This window comes from Sphaerodactylus townsendi, linkage group LG03 (assembly GCF_021028975.2).
Source record: "Sphaerodactylus townsendi isolate TG3544 linkage group LG03, MPM_Stown_v2.3, whole genome shotgun sequence".
NCBI lineage: Eukaryota > Metazoa > Chordata > Lepidosauria > Squamata > Sphaerodactylidae > Sphaerodactylus > Sphaerodactylus townsendi.
In genome coordinates this window covers 159,672,874-159,700,113 of record NC_059427.1, presented here as the reverse complement: position 1 = coordinate 159,700,113, position 27,240 = coordinate 159,672,874, and the positions used below count along the sequence as shown (strand labels likewise).

The following is a 27,240-nucleotide window of genomic DNA, read 5'->3' as shown; positions in this document are numbered from 1 at the left end:
CGAAAGTCCTTTCCCAAGGTCTAAGGCAGAGGTCTGCAACCTGCGGCTCTTCAGATGTTCACGGACTACAATTCCCATCAGCCCTTGCCAGCATGGCCAATTGGTTGCAGACCCTGACTCTACCCCTCCCTTCCCGGAGAAGGCCAGTGAATACACTGTTATCTGCAATTGCAAGCACAGAGAGAAAGAAGAAATTAATGGAGAGATTAAAAGCCAAAGAGGCCCCAGACATTAAGCACACGCTGACGTTAACCTTAGGGTTTCAAACTCTGGGTAGAGAAATTCCTGGAGATTTGGGTTGGAGCTGGGGAAGAAGAAGAAGAGTTTGGATTTATATCCCCCCTTTCTCTCCTGCAGGAGACTCAAAGGGGCTGAAAATCTCCTTGCCCTTCCCCCCTCACAACACACACCCTGTGAGGTAGGTGGGGCTGAGAGAGCTCTGAGAAGCTGTGACTAGCCCAAGGTTACCCAGCTGGTGTGTATGGGAGTGCACAGGCTAATCTGAATTCCCCAGATAAGCCTCCACAGCTCAGGGGGCAGAGCTGGGAATCAAACCCGGTTCCTCCAGATTAGATACATGAGCTCTTGACCTCCTACGCCACTGCTGCTGATGGGATTTGTAGTCCATGAACAAGGCAGTGTTTAGAGAGGGGACGGATATCCGTGGGGAGGGTAATGTTGCCAACTGTGTCTTAGGAAATTCTTGGGAGATTAGGGAACGGAGTTTTAGGATGGGAGGGCTTGGGAAGGAACCTCAGCAGACTATGGTGTCCTACAGTTCCCCTCCAAATCAGCCATTTTCTCCAGGCAGGGGTCTGCAACCTGTGGCTCTCCAGATGTTCATGGACTACACCCCCCCCCCCCCCCCCCCCCCCCCCCCCCCCCCCCCCCCCCCCCCCCCCCCCCCCCCCCCCCACCCCCCCCCCCCCCCCCCCCCCCCCCCCCCACCCCGCCGCCCCCCCACCCTCCCCCCCCCGCACCCCCCCCCCACCACCCCCCCCCCTCCCCCCGCCCCCCCCCCCACCCCCCCCCACCACCCCCCCCCCCCCCCCCACCCCCCCCCCCCCCCACCCCCCCCTCCCCCCCACCCCCCCCCCCCCCCACCCCCTCCCCCTCCCACCCCCCCCCCCCCCCCAAACCCCCCCCCCCCCCACCTCCCCCCCCCCCCCCCCCCCCCCCCCCCCCCCCCCCCCCCCCCCCCCCCCCCCCCCCCCCACCCACCCCCCCCCCCCCCCCCCCCCCCCCCAGCCGGACTCCCCTCTAAGAGGGTAGCATAAGATGGTAAATCAAATATGTAAGGGGGGAGGCGCACATTTCACCGACTGGACACTCCAAAGGCCCGGCGGAACAACTCAGTCTTACAGGCCCTGCGGAATTCACCAAGGTCCCGCAGGGCCCGGACAGCTGGAGGAAGAAAGTTCCACCAGGCCGGGGCCAGGGCTGTAAAGGTCCTGGCCCGTGTGGAGGCCAGCCGCATCATCTAGGGCTCATTATTTTACTTATGGTTCAGCGGGGAAAGTTTAAACTGGTATTGTAACATGCCTTGAACCAAGAGCAAAGGCAGGATATAAATGATTTAACCAATAAAACAAAGGGGGGAAAAATAATTTTTGGGAGCGCTGAAAGAAACTTCAAGGAAATATGAGCTGTTTTAGAATGAGCAAAATGCTTTTTAAATCACTGTTGGACTTTTTTTATGTAAGACTGAGGATGCATTATTAAACTGAGGCTGTTGTATTTAGTCACGTAATCAACAGACAAGAGTCACTGGGGAAGACAATAATAATGTGAAAGGATGAAGGCAGCAGGAAAAGAGAAAGGCCCAGCATGAGATGGGCAATTGGCCATGCCAGCAGGGGCTGATGGGAAGTGTAGTCCATGAACATCTGAAGCGCCAGAGTTGGACACCTCTGCTATAAAGGAAGCCACGGCCTTCAGCCGGAAAAACCTGAGCACAGGACATTGTGGAGGAAACTGATCCGTAGGGTTGATTGCCACAAGCTGAAAGTGACTTGACAGCACAACACACACATGCAGGAAATAGTGTATGATTCCTGGATTCACACCATTCCAATCCAGAATGTCTTTCCACACTAAGAAGGTGCTCCCATCTCCCTGAGGGTCCTTCTTTGCTTCGGCCTCACTCAGTTGAGAAAGGGTGAGCCGGGCCCTTCAAGCTGCTGTCCACTCAACTCGGACACCAGCAGTCCACCTTTGTAGTCCTCATAGACTGGGACGCCAGGTGTTTATTGCCTCACCTTTCCTTTCCTTGCAGGAGGTAGTGGCAGTATGGTCATGGATCTGTTTATGGTCAAAGCATGGCTAATTTGCCCAGTGAATATGTTGTAACAGGTCTGGGAATAGTGCACTAATCTGTCCAGTGTTCACAAGTGCCCGACGAGGAGAGACTTAGGGAGCTGGGGATGTTTAGTTTGGTGAATAAAAGGTTAAGAGGTGACAGGATAGTGTTTAGATATTTGAAGGGATGTCATGTTGGTGAGAGAGCAAGCTTGTTTTCTGCTGCTCCAGAGATTAGGACCAGGAGTAATGATGGGTTCAAGGTGAAGGAAAAGGGATTCCACCAAAACATCAGGAAAAACTTCCTGACAGTAAGGAATGCACAACAGTGGAATGCACCACCTCGGAGAGTCTCCTCCCTTGGAGGTTTTTAAAGAGAGGCTGGATGGCCATCTTTCAGGAGTGATTTGATCGTGTGTTCCTGCATTGCAGGGGGTTGGACTTGATGGCCCTTGTGGTCTCTTCCAACTCTATGATTCTAACTTGGTATCCAAATATATAACGGGCACTATTGGGAATGCATGAGACTGTCTCTGTAACTTACTTCCTCTTTTTTTACTGCAAAGCTGTGTTTTCCACTTCCCCCTTCCCCTCCCTTTCCTGTCCCGTGGCAAATAACAAAGTCATATGTGGGAACAGGAGGGACAGTTTTGCAGCTGTCTTGTTAATACCAGGGTGCTTGTAGAAAACTAAGGCAACTACATTTTTAAATTTCATCAATTGAAAATTGTACAACTGTGTGCCCTGGTTACTTAACCAACACACCCTGTACATTACTATAGCAGTAACACAAATTTATTGAGGCAGCTAAGTGTTGTATATATTTCCATCCTCCCATCTCCATGTTTTTCCCGGACAGAAAAAACATGGCTTTAGAACGTCTGAAAATGTTACACCTCCAGCTGCTAGAAGAAGTAGAGGAGTTTGGATTTATATCCCCCCTTTCTCTCCTGTAGGAGACTCAAAGGGGCTTACAATCCTCTTGCCCTTCTCCCCTCACAACAAACACCCTGTGAGGTGGGTGGGGTTGAGAGAGCTCCGAAAAGCTGTGACTAGCCCAAGGTCACCCAGCTGCCGTGTGTGGGAGTGCACAGGCTAATCTGAATTCCCCAGATAAGCCTCCACAGCTCAGGCGGCAGAGCGGGGAATCAAACCTGGTTCCTCCAGATTAGAATGCACCTGCTCCAGATTAGAATGCACCGGTTCCTCCAGATTAGAATGCACTACACCACTGCTGCTCCTAGGAAGTCCTCTGGACACGGCAAGGGGAGACAGCTCAGCACGGCCACCTTCCTGCCTCCAAGCAGCTTTGTTATGAAGAGAAGTGCCCAGCCATACCTTGGTGACCATCACCACCACGAAGTTCTTCTCATCAATCTTGTACTCCTTGATGGGGACATCGTCGCTCAGGATCTTGCCAGCGTAGATGAGCTTCTGGCCCGACACTGGGAAAGCATCCTTGCCCTTCTCGGCCTCAATCTTCTCCTTAAGAACTCGCACCTGCAGACAAAGACCAAACCGGATCTACCATTTGCCTTGGGCTGAAGATCCAGGAGGCAAATCTTCCGGCTCCCACCAGCACTGAGAAGCACAGAGGCCCAACAGCCCCCTCCAAGTCATAATCCTTCAGCACTATGTCCACTCATAGGTAGGTAACTCACGCTTCGTCCCCAGTAATGACAGAACAAAGCTTTGAGTTCCACAAACATTTAAAGACAGCAAAACTTTGGCTTTTCGACCCTCTACCATTCACACCAAATGCTTATATTACCATTACCATTATCATTATATTACCATTACCATTATATTACCATTAGCATTATATTACCATTATATTACCATTACCATTATATTACCATTACCACTGCCGCTGACTTTTAAAGCTATTTGTGGCCTTGGACCAGCATATCTACGGGACCGTCTCTCCCTATATCGCCCTGCTAGGCCCCGCCGCTCCTCAGAGGCGGACCTTCTGGTGATCCCTGGCCTCCACAAGGGCCAGGGCTTTTACGGCCCTGGCCCCTACCTGGTGGAACAGGCTCCCAGGTGAGATCAGGGCCCTGCGGGACATGCAGAGTTTCCGTAGGGCCTGTAAAACGGACCTGTTCCGCCAGGCATTTGGCCAGCCGGGATAACACCACACTTCTGTGACAAATATCTGGCCTCCGTGGGTGCAAGAATGGGGAAGGGGAAACAATTTCAATCGCCATCTGAATTTTAATAATTTATATATGTTTTTAACTGGGATGAATGTGAAATGGATTTTAACTGTTTTTATATAATTGATGGACACCGCCCTGAACCCTTCGGGGAAGGGCGGTATACAAGTTTAATAAAAATAAAATAAATAAATTATCCCTTGTACTCCTGGAAGCCCAAAGAAACTACAGGAACAGCTGAAATCTTTTCCCTTGTAAGGGAATGCTCCTCGTTCCTGCACAAGCAAAGCCTAACCTACAGGAGAAACACTACGCATTGATACACCGGACAAACAGCAATTCTGCTGCACTGGAATGTAGGCTCGGAATTTGAAGTAAAGCCTTGAATTTGTTATCAGCTTGAATCTAATGCAAATTACTGAAGGAAACCGTGGTCCTTGCAATTTAACAGAGTGGAAATCAAATCTTGGATTTTAAAACAGAAACCTTCGCACGTTGCAAATACCAGGAAGTCTTGCCAAAATACTGGCAATTTTGAATTCTCAAAGGAAATGGGAGGTCAATTTGATCATGAGACGTTATTGCCCTTGACAATGTGCAGCACAGGCAGAGGATGGGGGTGGGGTGGACTTGGATAGAGCTTTTTGATGGCCTCTGGAACATAAAATCATAGAGTTGGAAGGGGCCATACAAGCCATCTAGTCCAACCCCCGTCTCAACACAGGATCAGCCCAGGCCAGTGATGGCAAACCTTTTCGAGACCGAATGCCCAATCTGCAATCCAAAACCCACTTATTTATCACAAAGTGCCAACATGGCAACTTAACCTGAATACTGAGGTTTTAGTATAGAAAAAACATTTGGCTCCGAGGCATGCGTTACTCAGGAGTAAGCTTGGTGGTAGTCAGTGGCTTTGCTTTGAAGCAACTGTGCAACTCTTCCAACGGGTGAATCACGACCCTAGGAGGGTTTACTCAGAAGCAAGCCTCATTGCCAGCAACCGAGCTTACTCCCAGGTAAAGGATCACGTTTTAGTTCTTCCCATGAAAATCAGTAGGGTTTAACAGCACTTAACAGGGTTACCTACACTGCTTCCCCAAAACTAGGTCTTAGGTTTAGTGCTAATAATCTCCCTGAAATAATTGCACTATTATCACATGACGAACTCTGCGCTCACAGAGAGGGCTCTGAGTGCCACCTCTGGCACCCGCGCCATAGGTTCGCCACCACTGGCCTAGGCCATTCCAAAGAAATGTTTGTCCAGCTGCTACTTGAAGACTGCCGATGAGAGGTTTCCTACGCAGTCAATTCCATTGTTGCACAACTCTTAGCGTAATTTCCCCCCCAAAAAATATCCAGTTGGAACCTTTTTGCCCAACATTTAAACCCATTATTGCGAGTTCCATCCTCTGTTGCCAAAAAGAGCAGCTCTCTGCCCTCCTTCAAATACTTAAAAAGGGAGCAATGTGGTTATTTAGTCCCTCCAACTACAATTCCATGAAAACAAGATTATACTTTGCTAGAATTTCAGCTGCAATCTATGCATCCATCCAGAGCAAAAATAGCTTGCTGGGTGTGAAGAAAGAATTCATGTTGCGTTAGTCTCAGCAGTAACTAACAATGCTGGCCTAAGCAGAGTTATTCTCTTCTATGTTCATGAGCTTAAAACAGTGTAACTCTGTTTAGAATTGTACTGTAAAAGCTGTAAACTAGGAGATCATGTTTCAGCCATGAAATGCATTGGGGGACCTTGGGTGAGACATACACTTTCAGGGTTGTCACCGGACAAGACACACAGCAAAGTAGCTTATAGATGGACAATCCACGTGCTGATCACAGTTCAGGCTGCTCATGTAAACCTCATGTAAAGGTCCCAGTCCACCTTGAAGGGACTGTCACTCTCTATTGCCCATACAGAAAGAATCAGTCTACCAACCTGTCTCATTTTATGCCTCCCTCCCATTTAGTGACTCATTTGGAAAGTTCAGAGGAATTGTATCTAGGTGGTTGAGATGCATTCCTAACTTGATGTAATTGCTTGCAACTACAAATCAATGCTGCTACAACATATATGTAACCAGTCTGCTATATGTAACCACTGCCATCCGGGGCATTCTTTCCTTGATTTTTACTTTATGGCTTCATACGCTTTGTAGATAATTGGGCTTCCCCGACACCCTGGTCCCATAAGAAACAGTATGATTTCCATTATCTCATGGGGGCAGGAAGCCAGGTGGCTTTCTATTGCTATCTATCACCGCCCTTGACTATCTTTAGTCAAATTCCCACTGAGAAATTAAGCTGGATACATCCCATTTCCAAAAGAAATTTTCATCACAGTTTCTCCCTCCCCATTGCAGCGTGTGTCTAGTGAAGACCTCAATGTCTATCGTGGTTTCAAATGATGTAACACTCCCCACAAACACGCGATCTGCTCGACGGGTCTGTTCTTCCTTCTCCTGATTGGCTGTTCTGTTGGGTTAGGGCGAGAACTTTTTTTAAAAAAATTTTTTTGCACAACTACGTTGCCACATAGATGCGTAGGCAGAATTTCCCCGCCTTCTGATTGGCTATTGTGCTGGACCAGGAATGCTACTCCGCCCCTGATTGAAAATTCATGTTGTTCTTCTTCTCGTTTTTACATTTGAACGTAGCCACGCATAAATAATTTATCAAAAATCATTGTACAGTAGTTTCATATTTACGCTCCTTCATAGCCACACTCAGTGCACAGACTGTATTAATTGTAATATTGTAGTAATTGCTGTTTTAATGGATCTTATGTTTTTATAGCTATAGTTCGTGGAGCCTGTGCTATTTATTTGTAATCTATTCACTTGCTTTATTTGCTCCACCTGTTTTTTGGGTTTGGCTATATTTTGTGGGGAAATCCTTGTGTTGTACACTGCCCAGAGCCCTCAAGGGATAGGGCAGTATATAAATCTGAATACTAAATAAATAAATAAATAGGCTGCGTGCGCTCTGCACACAGCCCACTGCCCTCTGATTGGCTGGAAATATCGAAGGGTGGGAACAATAAGCAGTGTCTGTCCCGTTTCTCCCCACCAATCCGACTTCAGACTGTGATTGGGAAAAAGGTGCACTTCAATGCAGGTTCTGAAAAAACGTGGGATGGGCGGGGGGGGGAGAGCGCGTGCCAGAACCAAAATGAATCTGTGTTCGGCACTTAAGTGGTGGGGAGCTCTTACTTAAACCATGCAGTGGCGGAGCTCCCAGGGGACGGGGGGTGCGCCATGCCCCGGGTGCACGCCTAGGGGCGTGGAAAATCGCCCCCAGGCCCCTCCCGCAGCGCCCACCCCACCCCCTTTCCCACACTTACCTTAGTTCCTTTCCTTGTTCAGAACATTTTCAGGCTGCAAAAGGCCTGTTTGCAGTAAAAATGGCCTGAGAAATTACAGTTCCCAGGAGACCTTGGGGCTCACAAGGTCTCCTGGGAAGTATAGTTCCCATCAGGCCGTTTTTACTGAGAACAGGCCTTTTGCAGCCTGAAAAAGTTATAGAAAAAGGAAAAGAACTAAGGTAAGTGTGGGAAGGGGGGGTGCTATGGGGGTGTATGTGGAAAATATAGAATGCGTACCGGGCACAGTTTGGCCCAGCTACGCCTCTGAAACCATATTTTTTCGCATGAGTATCACACGACAAATTGTCCATGGGGAATCGACCTTTCACTACTTCTTGGGAAAACGGGAGGGGGGGACTGACAACAGGGATGAAGGCGATGGCAAATGCCAGGTTTGTCAGAAACAGCTTTGGTGTTCTGATGCTTATCAATAAATGCTACTGATCAACACTACAGCGTCACTTTATTGGCTTCAGGTTCGAGACCTATCACAGGATATTGTGAACTGACAATTCACTACCCTGAAATGCAGAACTAATGCATCTATCCATACATCATGGCAAAGAACAAAGTCCTTGAAACAGAAACACTGCGCGGAGTGCAGCCAGAATGGTTCCCATTCATCATGTTCTCATTCTCTTCAATATGACTTCCTGTCAGGATGCCAGAAATCTGCCTGAAGCAAGACTCTGCATCCATAATACTAGTCTTATGTCAGAAGATATTGCAAAGTAAATGACAAAACAAAGTCACACAACACACAAGGAATCCTGGAGGTCTCTACAAACAGGTTTGCCATTTAAACCAAGACACAATATTAAAAACAAGCTGCATTAGCATTGTGTAAACCCTCAGGATTTATTCATTTACAAATGAACCTAGAGAAGAATACAAACATTTTCTTTATTCAAAGAAAATTAACCAATTTCCCCAGACAACCTGAGCATGAGAAAAATCCAACAACAGCCACCTGATGCACTTCTCAGAGCACTCCACGCTTCAAACTTTAAATCAAAAACAGGGGATGGGGCGGTTTATAAATCGAAACAATAAATAAATAAATAAATTACAAAATGGTTGCCATCCCCATCACTTGCATCCCAATCTGGCACTATAGTCTCAGTGCAGAGTTAAACCAGAACAATGAATTCTGGAAGATGCTAAATTGCTGGTACTAAGAACAGGGTGTGTAGCACTAGTGTGAATGAGCAGTGCACTCTTTGCAAAGACAGTAATCCTAAAAACAGTTAATCCAGTCTAAGGCCACTCCTTTCAATACACTTAGATGGCCGGGACTCTGCATACCCTGTTTCCCCGAAAATAAGCCCTAGCCTGATTTTTCAGGATTTCTGGAGGATGCCTGAAATATAAGCCCTACTCCAAAAATAAGCCCAAGTTACAGATTCCCCGATCATGTGGGGGGTGGGGTGCACGCAAAATCACCATATTGTTCATGGGGAAAAAATAAGACATCCCCTGAAAATAAGCTCTGATGCAGCTTTTGGAGCAAAAATTAATATAAGACCCAGTCTTATTTTCAAAGAAACATGGTAGGAGTGTGCTGACAGACATAAAGTCCCACTGGCACAAACCCCCAATGGTGCAAGCTCGCCCAAGGCTAATAAGCATATCCAAGGGGAGGGAAGGACACAAGCAACATGTTCCTGGGGTATGGCCAGAGAACAACTCAGGCTTGGGGAGAATTCCTGTAGATTTGGGGGCTCCTTTGGCAGAGAAGAGAATCCCACCTACAATGTATTGCTGAAGGCTTTCACGGCCAGAATTACTAGAGTGTTGTGGGTTTCCCAGGTTGTATGGCCTTGTTCCAGTAGCATTTTCTCATAATATTCGCCTGCATCTGTGGCTGGCATCTTCAGAGGATCTGATGGTAGTAAAGCAAGTGGAGTGTTGCACCCTTAACACTTTCAACCAATGCAAGTAATTCTTTCTCCCACCCTGGGCATTCCGCAGGTAGATATACTCCACTTGCTTTACTACCATCAGATCTTCTGATGATGCCAGCCACAGATGAAGCGAAACGTCAGGAGAAAATGCTACTGGAACACGTCCATACAGCCCGGAAAACCCGGAATGGACCCACCCACAACACCAATCCCATCTCCAACCTGCGGGGCTGCTCTCGGAAGGGGTCCTTTTCTCCATGGGAACGGAGGGCGGCAGCCTTCGCGGGCAGATCAACCGGTGGCTCCGCAGAGGGGGCTCCTGCCCGCCCCCGCATTATGGCAAGACCCTTCCCTCCATCTTTTTTGGGGAGGGGTAATAACAGGAAAGGACCAACAGACTGAAAGGGAGGCGGTCCAGCGCACGAAGGCGAGGCGGGGAGCCTGGTCGACTGACACCCCCTTTCCTCCCCCCCCCCCCCCGCAACCGTGTCTCCCGGAGGGCGGCAGTGCCTCCTCCGCCCAGCCCGGGCCTCTCACCGTCTCTTCGGGCTCCATGCGGATCTTGAAGGTCTGCTGCTGCAGCGTCTTCAGGGTGACGGTCACCGCCATGGCGGGGGGGGGGGGCAACTGGCGGTTCCTCCCAACGGACTCGGCGGGGCCCCCACAACAACATGCAATTTCACGCCGCCGCCATTTTAATCCCGCCCGCGCGCCACTTCCGGCCCCGGCCTGGCCCTCCCCACGTGACGGGGGACGGGGGCGACGCCGCCGGTCAGACGCGCGGCACCGACCATGGAGACAGAGGCCAGAGCGGCCTCGACTTCCGGTTGTGGTGCGAAGTGGAGGGGCGGTGGGGTGGTGCAGTGGTTACAGCGTCATGGCGTGGAACCTGACTGAAGCCCTGGACCAGCCATGCGCTCTGCTTGCCAAGCTCTAGGTGGGGCCTGGAGAACTCCCAGAAAGGACCCTCCCCACACCTGGAGTCGGACGGACCATCCAGGAAGCCGGATTCTGTTTGCCAGGCTGTTAACAAGAGAGCATTTGGGAGGACGTGATTCACAAGAGGGCCGTAAATTGGGAATCACTTAGGTGCCAGCCCCTCAGACAGATACCTGAGTAGATTGGAGGGTCAAACCCAGCCTGAAGTCAAGACCCGGACGGATGGACAGAACCAAGAGCCCCAGCCCTCCATTTGCAAGACCACATCAGCACTGGGGAAGGAGGGGTCAGCCCTTGACAGCCTAGATTGGAACTGGTTCCCCTTCTCCCACCCTCCCCAGGCTCACCAGCCCAGAATGGCACTGGGGAAGGTGGTCAGCACTGGGGGGCAGGTGGCTACCTCAGCTGGCAGATTGGCACTTTGGGTGATTCACCAGGTCAGATTGGAAGCAAGTGGGGGTGGTTGTGTGGACGGTTGAGCAAGCAGCGAACTTGTCAGCCCAGAACAACACTGGGGGAGGTGGTCAGTTCTGGCACAGTGGCTGCCACCATTGATGGGCCTGCAGCAACCCTGCTGGGATGGGAGTTGCTTCAGCTATCTCAGGGGCACCATAAATCCTTTCAAGGGGCCAAATAGCTCTTTTGCATGCCCCATGTCTGCTGATCTCGCAAGGCATATTCTAAACATCCTTCGTTCCTTTTCTCAGGGTCTCAGCCTCAAGTATCATTGGGGGGAAAACAGAAACACAGATGGAAGAAGTGGAGATCCCCGGTTTAAACCACCTGCAATGTGAACAAATGGGTTTCTATGGCACACACACTCTCTGACATTGGAAATACAGTTGTGTGGTTTTAGGTAACACAAGCCCCCTTGCACAGCCAAACCCCCACAATAAGCCACACTGGAATCAGAACATGGGCCAGACATGAAGTTTAATTTAATAGAAATTTTTTTCATACATTCAAGTGTGAACTAGTGATCCTCCTCCCTCCAGCAGCCTTTTCTGCTCCTCCGCCTAGAAAAATGTTCTGCTGCCAAGAAAGAACATTTTTCATCCTTTCAGCAGCTCCAGAATTCCCACATCTTTTACTGTCACTTGCCAATCTCCCCTCTACCCCCTTCCAACAGGGAAAGTTACCATATGGAATAGCCAAGTGGCTAGAAAAACAGGGCAGAAAAGGTAGACCCATCTTTACACTTGGCTTTTTAAAAAAGCGCGAAATAATTTGTCTGATAGGCAAAGCAGCCCCCCCGGGGGGGGGTGTGTGTGTTTAAAAATAAAGGGCATTTCTGCTCCTTCTTTCCAGTATTTCAACACTACTGGTCTTCCCTCCCTCATGGCTGAATACTGCTTTCGATTTTCCCAGGCACAGAAGCCGCTCTCCCCACACCCTATTAATGGAAATACGAAAACACCGCTTCGAAGGACGAGCGGACAGGCAGGTGGAGGCAAGCTCGGAAAAGAGAGATGTTTGCTTTCCTGGAAGGCCACTGGAGGCAGCAGCTTTCAGTGACAGGAGTGGCCACGTTCAAAACGGCATGCGGATGGTATACGGTCCCCCAAAGACTCTATGTCCCTCTGATTAGCCTTCTTAGGATGTGGTTTCTAGTTCCCCTCTACACACATGAATGGACAACTGATGGCATCTGGGAAGGGGGCCAAGACAAAACAAACACACCAATAAAAAAAGAAAGTTCTTGTGTCTCATAGAGACATTACTGTTATCCCCCTCCTTAGTTGGGTTCAACCAAGCGAACTGCATGGTACAGGCCCAGGGCGAGGTGCAGCAGACACCCCCCTCACAGCTCGTCCTTTAAGGGGCTCTCTGTGTCCTCCTCTTCCTCCTTCTCTTCATCTTCCTCGTCGTCGTCTTCCTCCTCATTGTCTTCACCCTCAGCCTCTTCTTCTCCTTCCTCCTCTTTCTTCTTTTTGTCCTCCTCCTCCTGCTTCTTCCGCTGCTCCTCATCCTGCTGTTCCTTCATTTTCTTCTCAGGCTCCTGAGAAAGACAAAGGAGACAGCTCAAAACGCGGCTGGAAGAGTAGACTGCGACAGGAGCCAGAAAGAGATACGCCTCTCCCTTGGTACAAAGTAGCTCAAGAAGCCTCAAGGATCTCTGACTTCAGAAATTCCCTACCCGAAAATGTGGCAACGCCTGCTAGCTCGGGTGCCTTTCAACAGGGGACTTCATGGATTATTAACATTAACCAGGTTTTGCAGACAAAACCAGATCTAGTACACAATTTTTTATGCCATGAAATTTTCGCCAGACCTACTTAGCTAACTTTGTCTACTGTAGCTTCTGAATCTATCAGTTATTAAGTTGCTTACAATCCCTTAACAAAATACGTAGAATGCACTGCAAAAGTTAAACAGAAGCAATACCCAGGTAGCACAGTCCCTTTGCCACACAAAATACAGATAAAAGCATCTCACCTTAGAAGCCCCCCAGGTTTCTTTGCCAACTTCTTCCGCATATTTCTCATCATCTGTGACCAGGAAATTGTCAAAGATTGTGCCGGATTTAACCTGAAGCAACAGGAAGAACAGTGAATTCCCAGCTCCCTACCATGTCCTGAACAGTTCCTACAGCTTTCCATACAATACATAATCCTATGTATTGTCGAAGGCTTTCACAGCCGAAATCACTAGGGTGTTGTGGGTTTTCTGGGTTGTATGGCCATGTTTCAGTAGCATTTTCTCCTAATGTTTTGCCTGCATCTGTGGCTGGCATCTTAAGAGTACATATAATCCTACTTCTACTCTCACTATTGGCAGGTTATTTTATCCACCACCTTCTTCTACAACCCACAGCTCACTCTAGAACAGTGATGGCGAACCTTTTTAAGACCGAGTGCCCAAATTGCAACCCAAACCCCATTTATTTATCGCAAAGTGCCAACCCGGCAATTTAACCAGAATGCTGAGGTTTTAATTTAGAAAAAAAAAGTTAGCTCCCTCTTCCTCAGCCCCACCCACTCGAGCAGGGGCCAGCCTGCTCTGGCCTCCAGCAAGTCCCGTGCGCACCGCTCTGTGCCTCTCTAGCATCTCTACTTCCTCTGCGCGCCCCCCCCCCTCCTTGGGCAGCAGCCACTTGGAGCACAGGCACCAGGCCCACCAGCCGAGTCCTCATTGCGATGCGTGCATGTCGTGCTCAGTGGCCCAGGCCAGCCTAGATGTGTGTGGGGGGGGAGGGGGTGATTTTCTGCCCCCCACATGACGAACTCTATGTGTGCGTGCCCACAGAGAGGGCTCTGAGTGCCACCTCTGGCACCCATGCCACAGGTTCGCCATCACTGCTCTAGAATCTTCAAACATTTACACTATTTTTTTGCCATTAAATGTCAGCATATAATAGAGGGGAAAGGATCATTGTCGGGCCTGCTTTTGGTGGGGGTTGTTTCGCTCTGTGTGAATTCCTGTTTTAGCTAGCTCGCAGCCTGCCAACAACCAGGTGCGTTATCTAGCTATGCCCTGGCCTCTTGAAGGCCACATTCTCATGACTGCTCTTGACAATCATATTTACAGCCCCATCCAAAAGACACCCCCACGTTCAAATTTGGGGTGGGGAGGTATGCCCAAATATCCTTGATCCAAGCAGTGTGAGATTGTAAAGGCTAAAGCCCAGCTCCCCAAAACTTGACCAAAGAAACTGGCAACTAGTGAAAGATACAAAGCTGTGGGATGAAGTCACTACTTGAGCACGCCAAAGAAATTTAGTTTGATACTTAATCAAACTCTTCCTTTATTTCACTAAGAATAAAGGCTGACCACAGAACGCAAATACAAAGCAACAACATCTCATTAGAGGCGTCAGGGATGCTATCAGAGACGAATTGGGGGAGATGGCGCTCAGAGACATCACCTGCTCTGGGCGCCCTCCACTCTCAGGGGGTGGGGATTGGGGGCACCGCAGTGGCAAGCCACCCCCCCCCCCCAAGCCAGCCCACTGGCCACCTCCTGCAGAAGCCAAGCCACACCCCCACCAAGCTGGTCTGCAGGCCACCTCCTGCAGGGGGAGGAGGGGGCGATTTTGCAACCAACCAACCCCCCCCCCCCCCCCGCCATTGCGTCGGGATCATTTCACACACAGCAGGCCCCTGGATCCTATCAACATATGTTCTCCTATGCTCTGACTGCCAGCATAGCTACACCTGTAGACTAGACTACTGGCTCAAACTCCACAGGGATCTGCCCTTGAAATCAACCACACCTCGTGCAGAAGGCAGCTGCAGTGATGGCCACTTTACGCATAATTCCTCTAATTCTAAAGCAGATAAACCTGTTCTTGGGCTTCCACTCAAAGCTTTGTTTTTTTAAAAAGGTTTAAAGCTCTTTTAAAAAGGTTTAAAGCTCTTGGGCCCCAGCTACCCGAAAGGACTGCCCCTGCCCTCCCAGGCACTAATCGTGATCCTTGCAGTAGTTGTTCGTCTCATTCCTGACCCAGTCCCTCCTTGAGTGGCCCACTCTGCCTTGGTTCTAATCTCAGGGCCTTTCCTAACACTGCCCCTTTATTATGGAGGCGGCTGCCAGGAGGTCCAGACAGCATCAACATTAATGGTCTTCTGCAGGGCTTGCAAGACTGTTCTGTCTAGACAGGGGTCTACAACCTGCGGCTCTCTAGATGTTCATGGACTACAATTCCCATCAGCCCCTAGGCTGATGCGAATTGTAGTCCATGAACATCTGGAGAGCCGCAGGTTGCAGACCCCTGGTCTAGTAGACTAAGACAGGACACAGCGCTGACTCTTCCGATGGGCAAAACACATTGCCCTGAGTCTTTTGGGCCTACATAGCAATTCTCTGTACTTCATTGTATCGTTGAAGGTTTTCACAGGTGGAATCAAGTGGCTATGGTGGTTTTTCTGGGCTGAATGACTGTGGTCTGATAAGTTTTAGCCTGTGGGTGAAATGGTAAGAGCTAACACTACCAGACTATGGCCATACAGCGCAGAAAAACCACAATGGCCAGTCTCATAGAATCGTACTGTTGGAAGAGACCCCAAGGACCATTAAATCTAACCCTCTGCCATGCAGGTCTCTGTACACCTTTCTTTTGGAAATTGCCCTGGATTGAACAGGAGAGTCACAATGTGCTTTAAACATTTTCAACATCATTATAAAGGTTTTGTCAATTAACTCCAAAGATCAGCTGAACTCCTGTGTTCTGGATCAGAGACAGTATTCAAAAGGCAGCACCACAACAGTCAAGCCATTATGCTGTTCGGCGCAATGATAAATATATTGTGCAACAGCATTTAATTATGATTTTGCTAAGGTGTCCAGTTAAGAGTTCAGTTGAACTAGAGCAGTGATGGCAAACCTTTTTGAGACCGAGTGCCCAACTTGCAACCCAAAACCCACTTATTTATCGCAAAGTGCCAACACGGCAATTTAACTTGAATACTGAGGTTTTTGTTTAGAAAAAACAATTGGCTCTGAGGCATGCGTGGTGGTAGTCTCTGAGAAAGCTTGGTGGTAGTCGGTGGCTTTGCTTTGAAGCAACTGTGCAACTCTTCCAATGGGTGAATCATGACCCTAGGAGGGTTTACTCAGAAGCAAGCCCCATTGCCAGCAACTAAGCTTATTCCCTGGTAAAAGATCGCGCTTTAGTTCTTCTCCTGAATTAACAGGGTTACCTACACTGCTTGCCCAAAACTAGGTCTTAGGTTTAATGCTAATAATTGAGCCCACTCTTTGCGCGTGCCCACAGAGAGGGCTCTGAGTGCCACTTCTGGCGCCTGTGCCATAGATTCGCCACCACTGAACTAGAGTGAGCAGAAAACACACACTTCCAGGAGATTATTAGAAGAAACTATTTTGTTAAAGGCATTTGCTACACTGTACTCTGTTGCATAGAAGGATGACAGTTCGATCTGCTGAAGTGCAGCGGTTGAGAAAGCTGCATGCTTCTGCATTAGAATATAATCCCAAATGAGTATTTTTACACACTGCCTTGGTCAAAACTATTATTTTGTGCATTACTGAACATGGTGCTGGTACTTTAAGACAACAACATTCTTGCCAAACGCATTTTAGCTTCAAACGGACCCGAGAGCAGGGTTAGGTAGGAACTAGGACCCAGGCAGGACATTCTACATCAAAGAAGCTCCAGCATGCTGTGGCCGGGGAATATACAATCTTCTTTATATGGAACAGAGTAGATCTTTCTATACCACCCCAAAGTGATGTACGTACAATGACCCCACATCACAATGGATGTGCAAGAAAGGGGATTGTCAGCCTGCTTTGACATTGGGTATTCTGATTAACTACCCTGTTTTGCAAATGCAAGGTTAGTATCTGCACAAGCAAAGACTGAAAAGCGTTAATAACTGTGACAATTTGCATCCTTGGATGGTACTGCTAGCTCTCCATTAAAGCAGAGACACAGAAAAGTTTAAAGCATGCCTGGACATCCCATATAAAAATCAAGAAAGAATGGTAGCCCTGTCAAGAATGACTTACCTGCCACAAGTCCAGGCCAATGACAGAGATATCATCAAACTTGTACAGATTGGAATCTGGAGTATACTCGGGATTATCTATCTCAGGATGAATCCATTTCCCTTTGTAATTGGGGTTGTCAATCTGACGAGGTTTCCATTCTCCCTGGGAAGCCGAAACGTATGAAGTGTGAAATCAAAAAGGTACTACAAATGGCTCACAAGCTCACCTGACTTGTAATAAACTAGACATTTGTTAAGCTCAAGCATATGAAAAAAACGAACAGAAAAGTCCACCGTCATAGCATGTGGCTCCGATACAGCTTCCAACACATGTTTAGCATTAACTGAAGGGAATACTAATATAATTCCACCACACACACTCTCAGAGAGACAGAAGGGTCACTTCATTTCCTTTCCTGCTTCTACCTGCAACCACCAACCCATGTGTGTCCTGCAATACTGGGCAATGAATTTTCCCAGGGTCAGAAATGGCTGCCAGGGGTGGGGAGGAATTTTCTGTACGTCAAGCGCTGCACCAAAGCACAGGACAAAGGAACTAAGGTATTAGGGTGGCTTCAACTGGCATTTCCACTCAAAACTTGCTCAATGTCCTAACGACACCCTCTCTCCCCTACGACTTTTATCTGTACAGGTTCCCCTGATATGCAGTGTAACTTTCAGGGCTGATCTTCGCTTCTCAACAACAGTAAAGGAAGCAGGATCCACCCTATACTCTGCTCCTAGTTCGACTCCACACTTCTGATCTCCAGTCTGTTCAATTACGGCCCAAAGCCATAATAAGGATACTTCAAAACTGCCCCCCAACACGAGCTCCCTACTGCAGAGCCTCTAACTGGCTGCAGTTTGCTACAGCGGCTCTTTTGCATCCGTTCCAACTCGTCTTCATGGTTCTTCAGGACAGACACCTCATTCTACAAAGATCCTCAGAACTATCTTGTACAAGGACACTAGTTCTCACCTTACCAAGGCATCCAACAAACTGTTTCTGTTTCTTGAGCATGCATTGTTCTTCTAACAACTACCAACCAAACACTCCCAATTCAATTCAGCCAGAAACATCCACAGTTTTATATGGAAGTTTGAAATCCAGTTCAGGGACAGAGCCTGAATGGTCAAGCTAATGACAGCTTGGCACCCCTGCCCTTTCTGTACCAAACATCCCTCAGAGGCTACCAAGTAGACTTTCATCTAGTTATGTCTGTAGGTTTGCCTATGAACCTTGCAGCTGAAAAAAAGAGCACAATCTGATGAACACATACCCTGAATAGGGTCATGCCTCCAGGGAAACATAACTCAGCCCCCTGAGCAGCATGTGGGCTGGGATGGACTGTGACCATGAACACCTGGAGAGTCACAGGACCTCACCAGCGGAGGAAGAGAGGCTTTGTTAATATCCCACTTTTCTATTTTTGAACTAGAGCTTAAGAACGCCTCCTGCCTCCTGCATAACAGACACCTCCAGAGGTAGGTGGGGCTGATGAGAGCTCTGAAGAATTGTGATTAGCTCAGGAGGACCCCACCTCCAGGATGTTAAGATGTTATGGATTCAGCCTCCCATCAGCCCCTGCTGGCCATGCTGGCAGGGGCTGATGGGAATTGTAGTCCATAACATCTGGAGTGCCAAAGGTTCGCCACCACTGGACTAGGCCAAGGTCACCCAACAGGCTTCATGTGGAGCAGCAGGAAAGCAAAACCCAGTTCTCCAGTTTAGAGTCCATGGCTCTTAACCACAACACCACCCAGGCCACCATTTCATCTGAAAGGATGGATGCCACCCTCCCGTTTTTGTCTGGCAATTTTATTTTTCAAAAAGTTAAGGGGAGGTGATCTGAGTCACTGAAAAGACTGTAAAGAAATTCAGGGAATACACAACTGAAACCATTGTTACCTTGTATTCCGGATTCTGGATTACTGGCGGTTCCCACTCCCCGTCCATCTCTTCATCCCAATCCTCTGGCTTCTTGGCGTCAGGATCAGGAATATGCTCTGGTTTATCCCAGTCCTGTTAAGAAAATGGGAAACAACCAGAGAAATTAAGGAGCAGGTTTGGATTTATATCCCCCTTTCTCTCCTGTAAGGAGACTCAATCTCCTTTCCCTCCCCACCCCCCACAACAAACACCCTATAAGGTGGGTGGGTCTGAGAGAGCTCTGAAGAATTGTGACTAGTCTAAGGCAGTGGTGGCGAACCTATGGCACGGGTGCCAGAGGTGGCACTCAGAGCCCTCTCTGTGAGCACACGCAAACAGAGTCCCCCCCACACGCATCTTGGCTGGCCTGGGCTCCATTATTATCATTAAACCTAAGACCTAGTTTTGGGGAAGCAGTGTAGGTAACCCTGTTAAGCGCTGTTAAACCCCACTGATTTTCATGCAAAGAACTAAAGCGCGATCCTTTACCTGGAAGTAAGCTCAGTTGCTGGCAATGGGGATTGCTTCTGAGTAAACCCTGCTAGGGTCGTTATTCACTCATGTGAAACGTTGCACGGTTGCTTCAAAGCAAAGCCACCGACTACCACCAAGCTTACTCCTGAGTAATGCATGCCTCGGAGCCAACCGTTTTTTCTAAACTGAAACCTCAGTATTCAAATTAAATTGCCGTGTTGGCACTTTGCGACAAATAAGTGGGTTTTGGGCTGCAATTTGGGCACTCGGTCTCGAAAAGGTTCGCCATCACTGGTCTAAGGTCACCCAGCTGGCTCTTGTTGGAGTGCACAAGCTAATTTATTTCCCCAGATAAGCCTCCACAGCTCAAGTGGCAGAGTGGAGAATCAAACCTGGTTCTCCAGATTAGAGCGCACCTGCTCCCAACCACTACAGCACTGCTGCTCTTGTTCCTTAGAGTGAGATCACTACTGTTATCTTCCTCATCCACCTACAAGAGACACTGCTGCGTACTGGACTGCTCTGCTGTCTCCTCCACTGTCAAGCTTTTTGGAGTAGATAAATTTTTCTGCTGCAGCCTCTCTTAAGTGCCATACAGAATAATGACTATGTATTACCATAACTGCTGCCCACTCACCTCTGGTTTTGTGTCTTCTGGATCGTCTATCTTTGCCCTTTCATCCCAGTCATCTGGCTTCTTTGCCTCTGGATCCTTAATTTTTTGGGGGGGCAGGAAATCCCAGTCATCCTCCAAGTTACCCGACTCCACTTTGCTGTTGTCAATCTTCACTTCGTACGTATTGTCAGGCCGTACAATGAGGGTGTAGAGATGGGTGAACTCATCGTCCTGCCAAATGAAGTACAATAATTAGCTTACAAGAGGAGCCATTTCCACCCTCCAAGAAAACCACAAAACTTCAAGCACTGGTATGGAAGACATTCCTTTAGACACTCACTTTGCAACGGATGTCCTTATTGATCAAGACGTTTTTGCCTTTGTAATTGAAGATCACGTGAACTTTCTTGGTACCTGGGCCACAGATGTCAGGACCTGCAGTGGAGACAGATGCTCTGTCAGGAAACACCACTCGACCAAGAAGGATACTTCGGACTTACTGTGAAGAACTGATCTTCAGGAATTGGTCTCCTACCCCCCTCTGACAAGAACGGTCACAGTCTGTCCTCAGATATCCAGCCTGCCCCCACCCTGACGCAGGAAACCCCACAGCACCTTGAGTGCTGAATGCCCTCAATACAGCTTGTCTGTGGTCTTTCTCCATCTCTATCCATTGGGAACATGCCAGGAGGCAATATCATAAACCTCACACATGTATTTAAAACCCCACTCCGACCCACCACTGCGTAACCACAGTGACTTGTTCAAATCTACTATGTGTCCTGTGGCCACACCATGTAATTCTACCTCAAAGCAGAACAGGGTTACCAATTCACTACGGCACAACCTCATTTGTTATTATAAAAGGCAATTGCACTCCCAAAGCTAGGCCATTGTTCCAGACTAACCTTATGGGCTTGTGTGCAGTGTCTTGCACCATACAAGATGGGAAAGTCTGCTCTCCTCTCACCCATCAGTCGACCCACAAGTGAAAATGGCAGTAATCAACCCATCTCTGACCGACCCTTCCGTAACAAGCAGGCAGCACTCGACATTCTTTCGATCAGAATCCTCTGGCTAAAAACTCACCAAACATGATGTTGTATTCAGATTCCCCGTGCATGTCCTCCTGGTTCAGGCTGGACGGGAATAGTTTCACGTAGCCACCTCCACAGTCAATGTTCTGCTCGTGCTTTACGGTGAACTGCACCACCATAGTCTTGTCCTTGTTGCCAAAAGGCTCAAATCGAGCAGACAGAGCGTAAAAACGGGCATCCTGGCTTGTCTGGAGCCCTGAGAAAACAACAAGTACAAGGAAAGTCTATCTGAGGGACCAGGATACTGTTACCATCAACTTGAAACGTGATCAGAAGCAGCTGCGCCAAAGGGAAATATTATCTGTATTTTTACAGATTTTTTTTAAAAAATAAGGCTCATAATTTTCTGTAAGTGAACCTAATTTTCATTAATTCCAAAATTCCATTAATCATCTATAAAACCAACCCATTCTGTACTATGTGACCTGAAAGTTACCTTACCACTTAACCAAGCAGGCTGTCCTTACCACTACATATTTCTAAATGAACCAGTTATCCATGGGGGGGGGGGGGGGGGCCCCACCATGAATGCCGCCATCATGGACATAGCTGGGAAGTCATAATCCCACTGATTTAAACAAAATGCAAGCTATTTATTACAAAATATTCCAGCCTTCTTGGCATATTCAACCGGTGCTGCGTCACCTGCATTGGCTCCCAGTTGAGTTCCAAATCATCTTCAAGGTATGGGTGCTTACCTTTAAGGCCTTACGCAGCCTGGGACCCTCATACCTTCGGGACCGCATTACCCCATATGTCCCTACTAGGCCTCTGCGCTCAGCAGAGGCCAATCTGCTGGTAGTCCCTGGCCCCTCAATGATGCGGCTGGCCTCCACTCGGGCCAGGACCTTCACAGCCCTGGTCCCTGCCTGGTGAAACACTCTTCCTCCAGCTGTCCAGGCCCTGCGGGATCTTGGTGAGTTCCGCAGGGCCTGTAAGACGGAGTTCTTCCACCAGGCTTTTGGAGTGTCCAGCCGCTGATAAGTGCCCCCTTTACTCTCCTGTTTTTAGGGTCCCTTATTATCTATGGGACCCATCTTTCTTTCTCCCCTCTTGGGAGGATTTAATGAGGATTATTGCGGACATTGTTTAATATGTCGATTGCTGCATTTTAATTTAATTTATTTAAGAGTTTATTGTATACCTGTAATCTTATGTTGTTCACCGCCCAGAGCCCTTCGGGGGTAGAGCGGTATATAAAACTGAATAATATAATGTAACATAATGTAATATAATGTATAATATAATAAGCAAGCAAGCAAGCTGGGGATCCCACTGCAGTTTACCTGAACCACTCTGTGACGCAGGTGAGGTCAAGAACTAGTCAGGTCTGCACTGGTAAGAGTGCATCTGGGGCTGGGACTCTGCAATCCATGTGCCACCAGATTGACTCTCAGTCAATTTCAATAGGTTGCCTAATCTCAACCGTTGCAATCTCCAGGACTTCAGTAAGCAGCCAACCATGCTCTAATACGTCACATTATTACCTTGGTCTTTCTCTGCATCTCCGTAGAATTTGCCAGCAGTAAGTTTGAATTTCCCATAGTCTGATTTGTGCTTTGACTCCAGCCAGCGGCTTGTCCAGGCATCTGGGCGTGGTGGGAGAGAAAAAGACCACAGTTTGAGTCTGAGGGGCTACAACAATTCACCAAGTGGTTAACTCTGGTGTACCACTGCTTTGTAGGAGGTTACTGAGCGACAAAGTTCCTCTCAAGTGTCAAATGTAATTCAACCGTTTTTGATCCATTTGAAGGGGACATTTTTCTGACATGCTTGCATTTAGTATAGGCATCCTTCCTGGGAATGCAGAAGGATGGAAACAAAATCTTTCCTTTACAATGTCAGCCCATTAAAAATTCAGGCCTCATTTTGATTTATTAAAGCAAGTGCACTATAATGGACAGTCTGCAATTTAACTTGAGACCCAGGGCTGGATCCAGACCAAAGTGGTAGTTCCACAGAGATGTCTCTCTCACATACACACAAAATCAGGGTCTCCACCTCCACCACTGCCAGCCCCAAGTGGGGGGTGTTTGCTGATGGAAAATGCAATCTGGATACAAATTCCCGCTCAGCCATTTATCCAAAAGAAGCCCTGGGACAATTCATGCTACGTCAGCTAACCCGGAGAGAGATAATCAATACAACTGCGATGACCAAAGCTGGTACAGCCAAGCCCACCCATGCAGAGCTGTAGATTCTTCATTGAGGGGGAAAAACTGGTGAAATGGAAACTTCCTCCAAGAACTTCAAAGACTGCTTGCTGAAAGTCTCCTAAACAGAACTGGTTCCCCCCCCCCCCCCCCCCCCCGGCAATGGATCAAAACATCCATGCCTTGCTGTTCCTGTTCCAAAGTTGGAAATGCATGCACAGCTTAAGCACACTATTTTGGTAACTCTCTTGCTTTCAACATGCCCGCTTTACAGGATTGTTGTACAGGCAGAGTGGCATAGGTTTGGTGGGGATCCAAAATGCACACACTCCAGCCCTTACAACCTTGGCCCAAAGTTGGCTTTGCTCATTGTGAACATGGTGGAGGATAATGCAGTCAGACTGAAGATAACTTGACTCCTCATGGGATTTTCAAGGCAAGAGAGAGGTGGTTTGCCGTTGCCTGCCTCTGTCTAGCAACCCTGGACTACCTCCCATCCAAGTTCTAACCAAAGCCAACCTGGCTTGGCAGAGATGGAGCTATTTGGTTTAGGGCAGTGGTGACGAACCTTTGGCACTCCAGATGTTATGGACTACAATTCCCATCAGCCCCTGCCAGCATGGCCAATTGGCTGATGGGAATTGTAGTCCATAACATCTGGAGTGCCAAAGGTTCGCCACCACGGGTTTAGGGCGTCTGGGTCATGACAGTGAGTTGTAAGGACACCCAGTCTAATTTGTAGTGTTCAGGCTCTCACAGTTTGAGTTGCACCCATCTCAAGTGACCTGCCCAAAACACTGCCAAGTCTGAGCCACTCTCACGATGGCAGAGCATCGACCCACTCTTGACTGTAACGCCAGAGCAGCATTAGCACAGCTCCTCTGCAGGGAACAGTACCGTGACTACCCAAAAACACACATGCCTTTATTTGATCATACAATGAAAAAATGCTCAGGTTTTTAAAAGGAAGGGCTCATGCTATCACCACAGTCAAAAGTAGAACAGCTGCCAGAAGCTCCCAGACCAGAATTTCCAATTCCATCGGAGAGCTTCATGATTCCATCACGCACATCCCAACAACTTGAAATGCACCCAGTTACCCCACCCAGCTTATTAACGTGACGCCAATCTCCAGGACCATCTTTTTAGCCGTGGGCACGCATGATTGGGCAGGCGCTCAGTCTTTGCATATGAAGGCCCTGGCAGACCCAGGTTGTACCTGATGGAGCCAAAGAGCAGGCAAATCTGTTCTGGGCGCTGCTGGAATTTGTCGGCTGGGATTCCACAGCAGCAGTGGGCGTTGTGTGTGTGTCTGCAGCCATCCCCCAGGTTGCTACTTAGTCCACCCGCTGGGCCTCCTGGGCCCCAGATGACTGCAGATTAATTATCAACTCCCGGCTGCATCAAAGGTCTAGACCAAACACAGGAGCCACCTCCTGACACACAGGCAGTCAACCAACCGGTGTTCTGAACATCAGTTTTCGGGCCACAACCGTTGATGGTCAAAGAAAGCTATTAAAAGCCACATCTCAACAACCTTGAGTGCAAAATCATTGCAGAAAGCCTAGAGACACGTGTGAAGATCACCCTGGAAGCAGGCATCTTCTAAGTGGCAGCGGGTCCCCTCCCACGGCACAATCGCTCATGTCCTTTTCACACTTCTCCCCACTGTGTGGCACTCACTGTGTGAAGCCTGGCAAATGTGGGGGCTTGTTTACCCACCCAAAGTGAAGCGCAGCCGGGCAAGGGTCCCCGTGCCACCTGAGAGCCAGCATCGGACTGCCTCACCAACCTTGAGCCCACTGGGCCAGCCAAGCCCCCTGAATCTCCTCCTTCGCCTGAACCAGGACACGGGTCCATCAAGGTCAGCGTTGCTTGATCTGACCGGCAGCAGCTTCCCAACTGGAGATGGTGGGGAGAGAACCGGGGACCTCCAGGCAGGTGAGCCTCACTCACCTCCAGCCTGACCAGGGACCCACCAAGCTCGGTATCGCCTGCTCTGGCCGGCAGCGGGGGGCCAATACAACAGCCCCTCGGCATTGTCCACCCAGACCAGAAGCGGCGGCCCAAGGGGGGCGGGGATCTCCCGTCACCCCGGACCAGACCCCTTCAGTCCGGGACCACCGGCGGAGGCGAGGCCTAGATCCAGAGAAGAACCACGGCCTGCCGCTCTCTCCCCCCCCACCGCCCAGCAGAAGGCGGACGCCCGCCCCCCCCCCTTCCCTACCCTACCCTACCCTACCCGCCCCTCACCTCCGTCTCCGAACTCCTCCCGGAAATAGGTGGCGGGGCCGGCCGAGGCCAGGCCCAGGAGGCAAAAAAACAATGACAGGACGGGGCTCATTTTCCTTCCTCTAGCGGGGTACGGGCGACAGCCTCCCTCTCTTCTCGGTGGGACACCCCCAGCGACTGCAGCCCGGCAGGCGGGTTCGCCGCCCTTTTATAGCGGGCCCCCGCGGTGCGCCCTCCCCGCCGCGCTCTTATTGGCTGCCTCGGCTCGCACGCGCGCCCCCATTGGCCCGGCCGCGGCACGGCGCGCAAGGCGGTACCCCGGAACGTTGGCGTCCCAGATGGCCGCCGTCCATTGGTCGCTACGCCCGGCCAATCGGGCACGACCACGCGTTCGGGGGGAGCCGCCCCCTCCCCTCCGCCGCGGCGGCGGCGGCATCGCTGCGCTTCGCCCTGCCCACGTGACCCCGGCGGGACTTAAAGGGCCAGCGAGAGACCACGGCGACCCCCGGGAGAAGGGGAGGGGTCGCCGCTTGGGCATCCCACTGGTGCACCCCTCCATAACAACCAGGAGTGCCCCCTTTGCTTCTATTGCAACAGTCAGATCTCCCTGCACGACCCCCGCCCGCCCCCTAGCCACCCAAGCACCGTTCCCCCGGAGCACGTTGCAGCCAGATGCAACTGGAAGCAGTTGGGTGGGGGATCCCTAGGAAACCTTGACTGGCAGGGGCTGGGCTCGAACCATTGCGCAACTGCAAAAGAGCATTGCTGGGCGTGGGTGGAGACGGATGGTCGGACCCAGTTTAGGAGGGGCTGCTGCTGGTGCTGGGTGGTCGCTGTTCTCCAAGGTCTCGGGCAGAGCGATTCCCCAGCCCCGCCACCTCTGTGCACGCCCTCGCCCCTCTGTGGTGGATTATGCACACCATAACTACAATGGCTTGAGGATGTTATGAAAAGATCTTTTTCCACAGTGTGGGAGAACACAAGCGTTGCCAACCAAAGCGAACTTTTTCCCCTGCCTGCAACATGGAGGTCTTGTCAGTTTCCCAGTGACGCCCACCATTTGGTGTAGTGCCACAGATTCTCTGTGAAGATTCCTGCATTCCAAGTTTGCCCCTTGGTACAGCCTCATCAAAAAAAGACCGTTATAGAGCCCCTTATCTTGTTGGCATAACTCAATATAATATAAGAAAGGCTCTGACAGCATTACGTTTTTGGTCAATGCCAACAAAGTATTTAGAAGGCAGATACGCTCAAACACCATTGGAGCAGCAAATTTGTATTTGCAGGCATGACGTAGAGTGTTGAACTGCCCCCTGTATGAGCCAAGGGCCAAGTTCCTTCTCAGCTTTATATTCATGCCCCAGATGTATTCTGATGCAGATAAAATATATCTCCTCCTCTCGGACTCGGAATCTTTTATGTCCTTTATAGGGTTGGCCTTTTTGCACTGGCAGTCTCAAAGATTTGCTCTAAGACTATATGGAACAAAATAGTATGATTGAATTTTGCAAAAGATATGTCCGATTCTAGCTCAGATACATTGGAAACGTGGATTGAAAGGGTCTGAGGGTCCATATATTTTATTTTTAGTTGGGGAAACATTTATTTTATGCTATATGTTAATATTG

The 27,240-nt window shown here is 49.3% G+C and overlaps 2 protein-coding genes across 2 annotated transcripts; both read right to left on the bottom strand.

Moving 5' to 3' along the window:
• Positions 1-158: 158 nt before the first annotated feature.
• On the bottom strand, positions 159-10,466 carry LOC125427956 (UV excision repair protein RAD23 homolog A-like). Its single transcript, XM_048487524.1, has 3 exons — positions 10,260-10,466; positions 3,452-3,798; positions 159-162 (listed from the first exon to the last, which is right to left on the bottom strand). The coding sequence occupies exons 1-3, from the start codon at positions 10,329-10,331 to the stop codon at positions 159-161; spliced, it is 423 nt and encodes a 140-aa protein (XP_048343481.1). The 5' UTR covers positions 10,332-10,466.
• A 1,111-nt stretch (positions 10,467-11,577) lies between these two features.
• Positions 11,578-25,811, bottom strand: CALR (calreticulin). The gene is made up of 9 exons (XM_048490061.1): positions 25,634-25,811; positions 22,715-22,816; positions 21,220-21,423; positions 20,471-20,565; positions 20,152-20,361; positions 19,020-19,133; positions 17,130-17,273; positions 13,098-13,190; positions 11,578-12,660 (listed from the first exon to the last, which is right to left on the bottom strand). The coding sequence occupies exons 1-9, from the start codon at positions 25,722-25,724 to the stop codon at positions 12,463-12,465; spliced, it is 1,251 nt and encodes a 416-aa protein (XP_048346018.1). The 5' UTR covers positions 25,725-25,811; the 3' UTR covers positions 11,578-12,462.
• Positions 25,812-27,240: the final 1,429 nt, after the last annotated feature.

Coding starts and splice junctions, on each gene's coding strand:
- LOC125427956 (XM_048487524.1), bottom strand. CDS start 10,331: ATGGCGGTGACCGTCACCCTGAAGACGCTGCAGCAGCAGACCTTCAAG. Junction 3,799..10,259: donor GCATGGAGCCCGAAGAGACG/GTGAGAGGCCCG, acceptor CTTTGTCTGCAG/GTGCGAGTTCTTAAGGAGAA.
- CALR (XM_048490061.1), bottom strand. CDS start 25,724: ATGAGCCCCGTCCTGTCATTGTTTTTTTGCCTCCTGGGCCTGGCCTCG. Junction 20,362..20,470: donor ATAAGGACATCCGTTGCAAA/GTGAGTGTCTAA, acceptor TTCATTTGGCAG/GACGATGAGTTCACCCATCT. Junction 12,661..13,097: donor AAACCTGGGGGGCTTCTAAG/GTGAGATGCTTT, acceptor TGTCTTTCTCAG/GAGCCTGAGAAGAAAATGAA.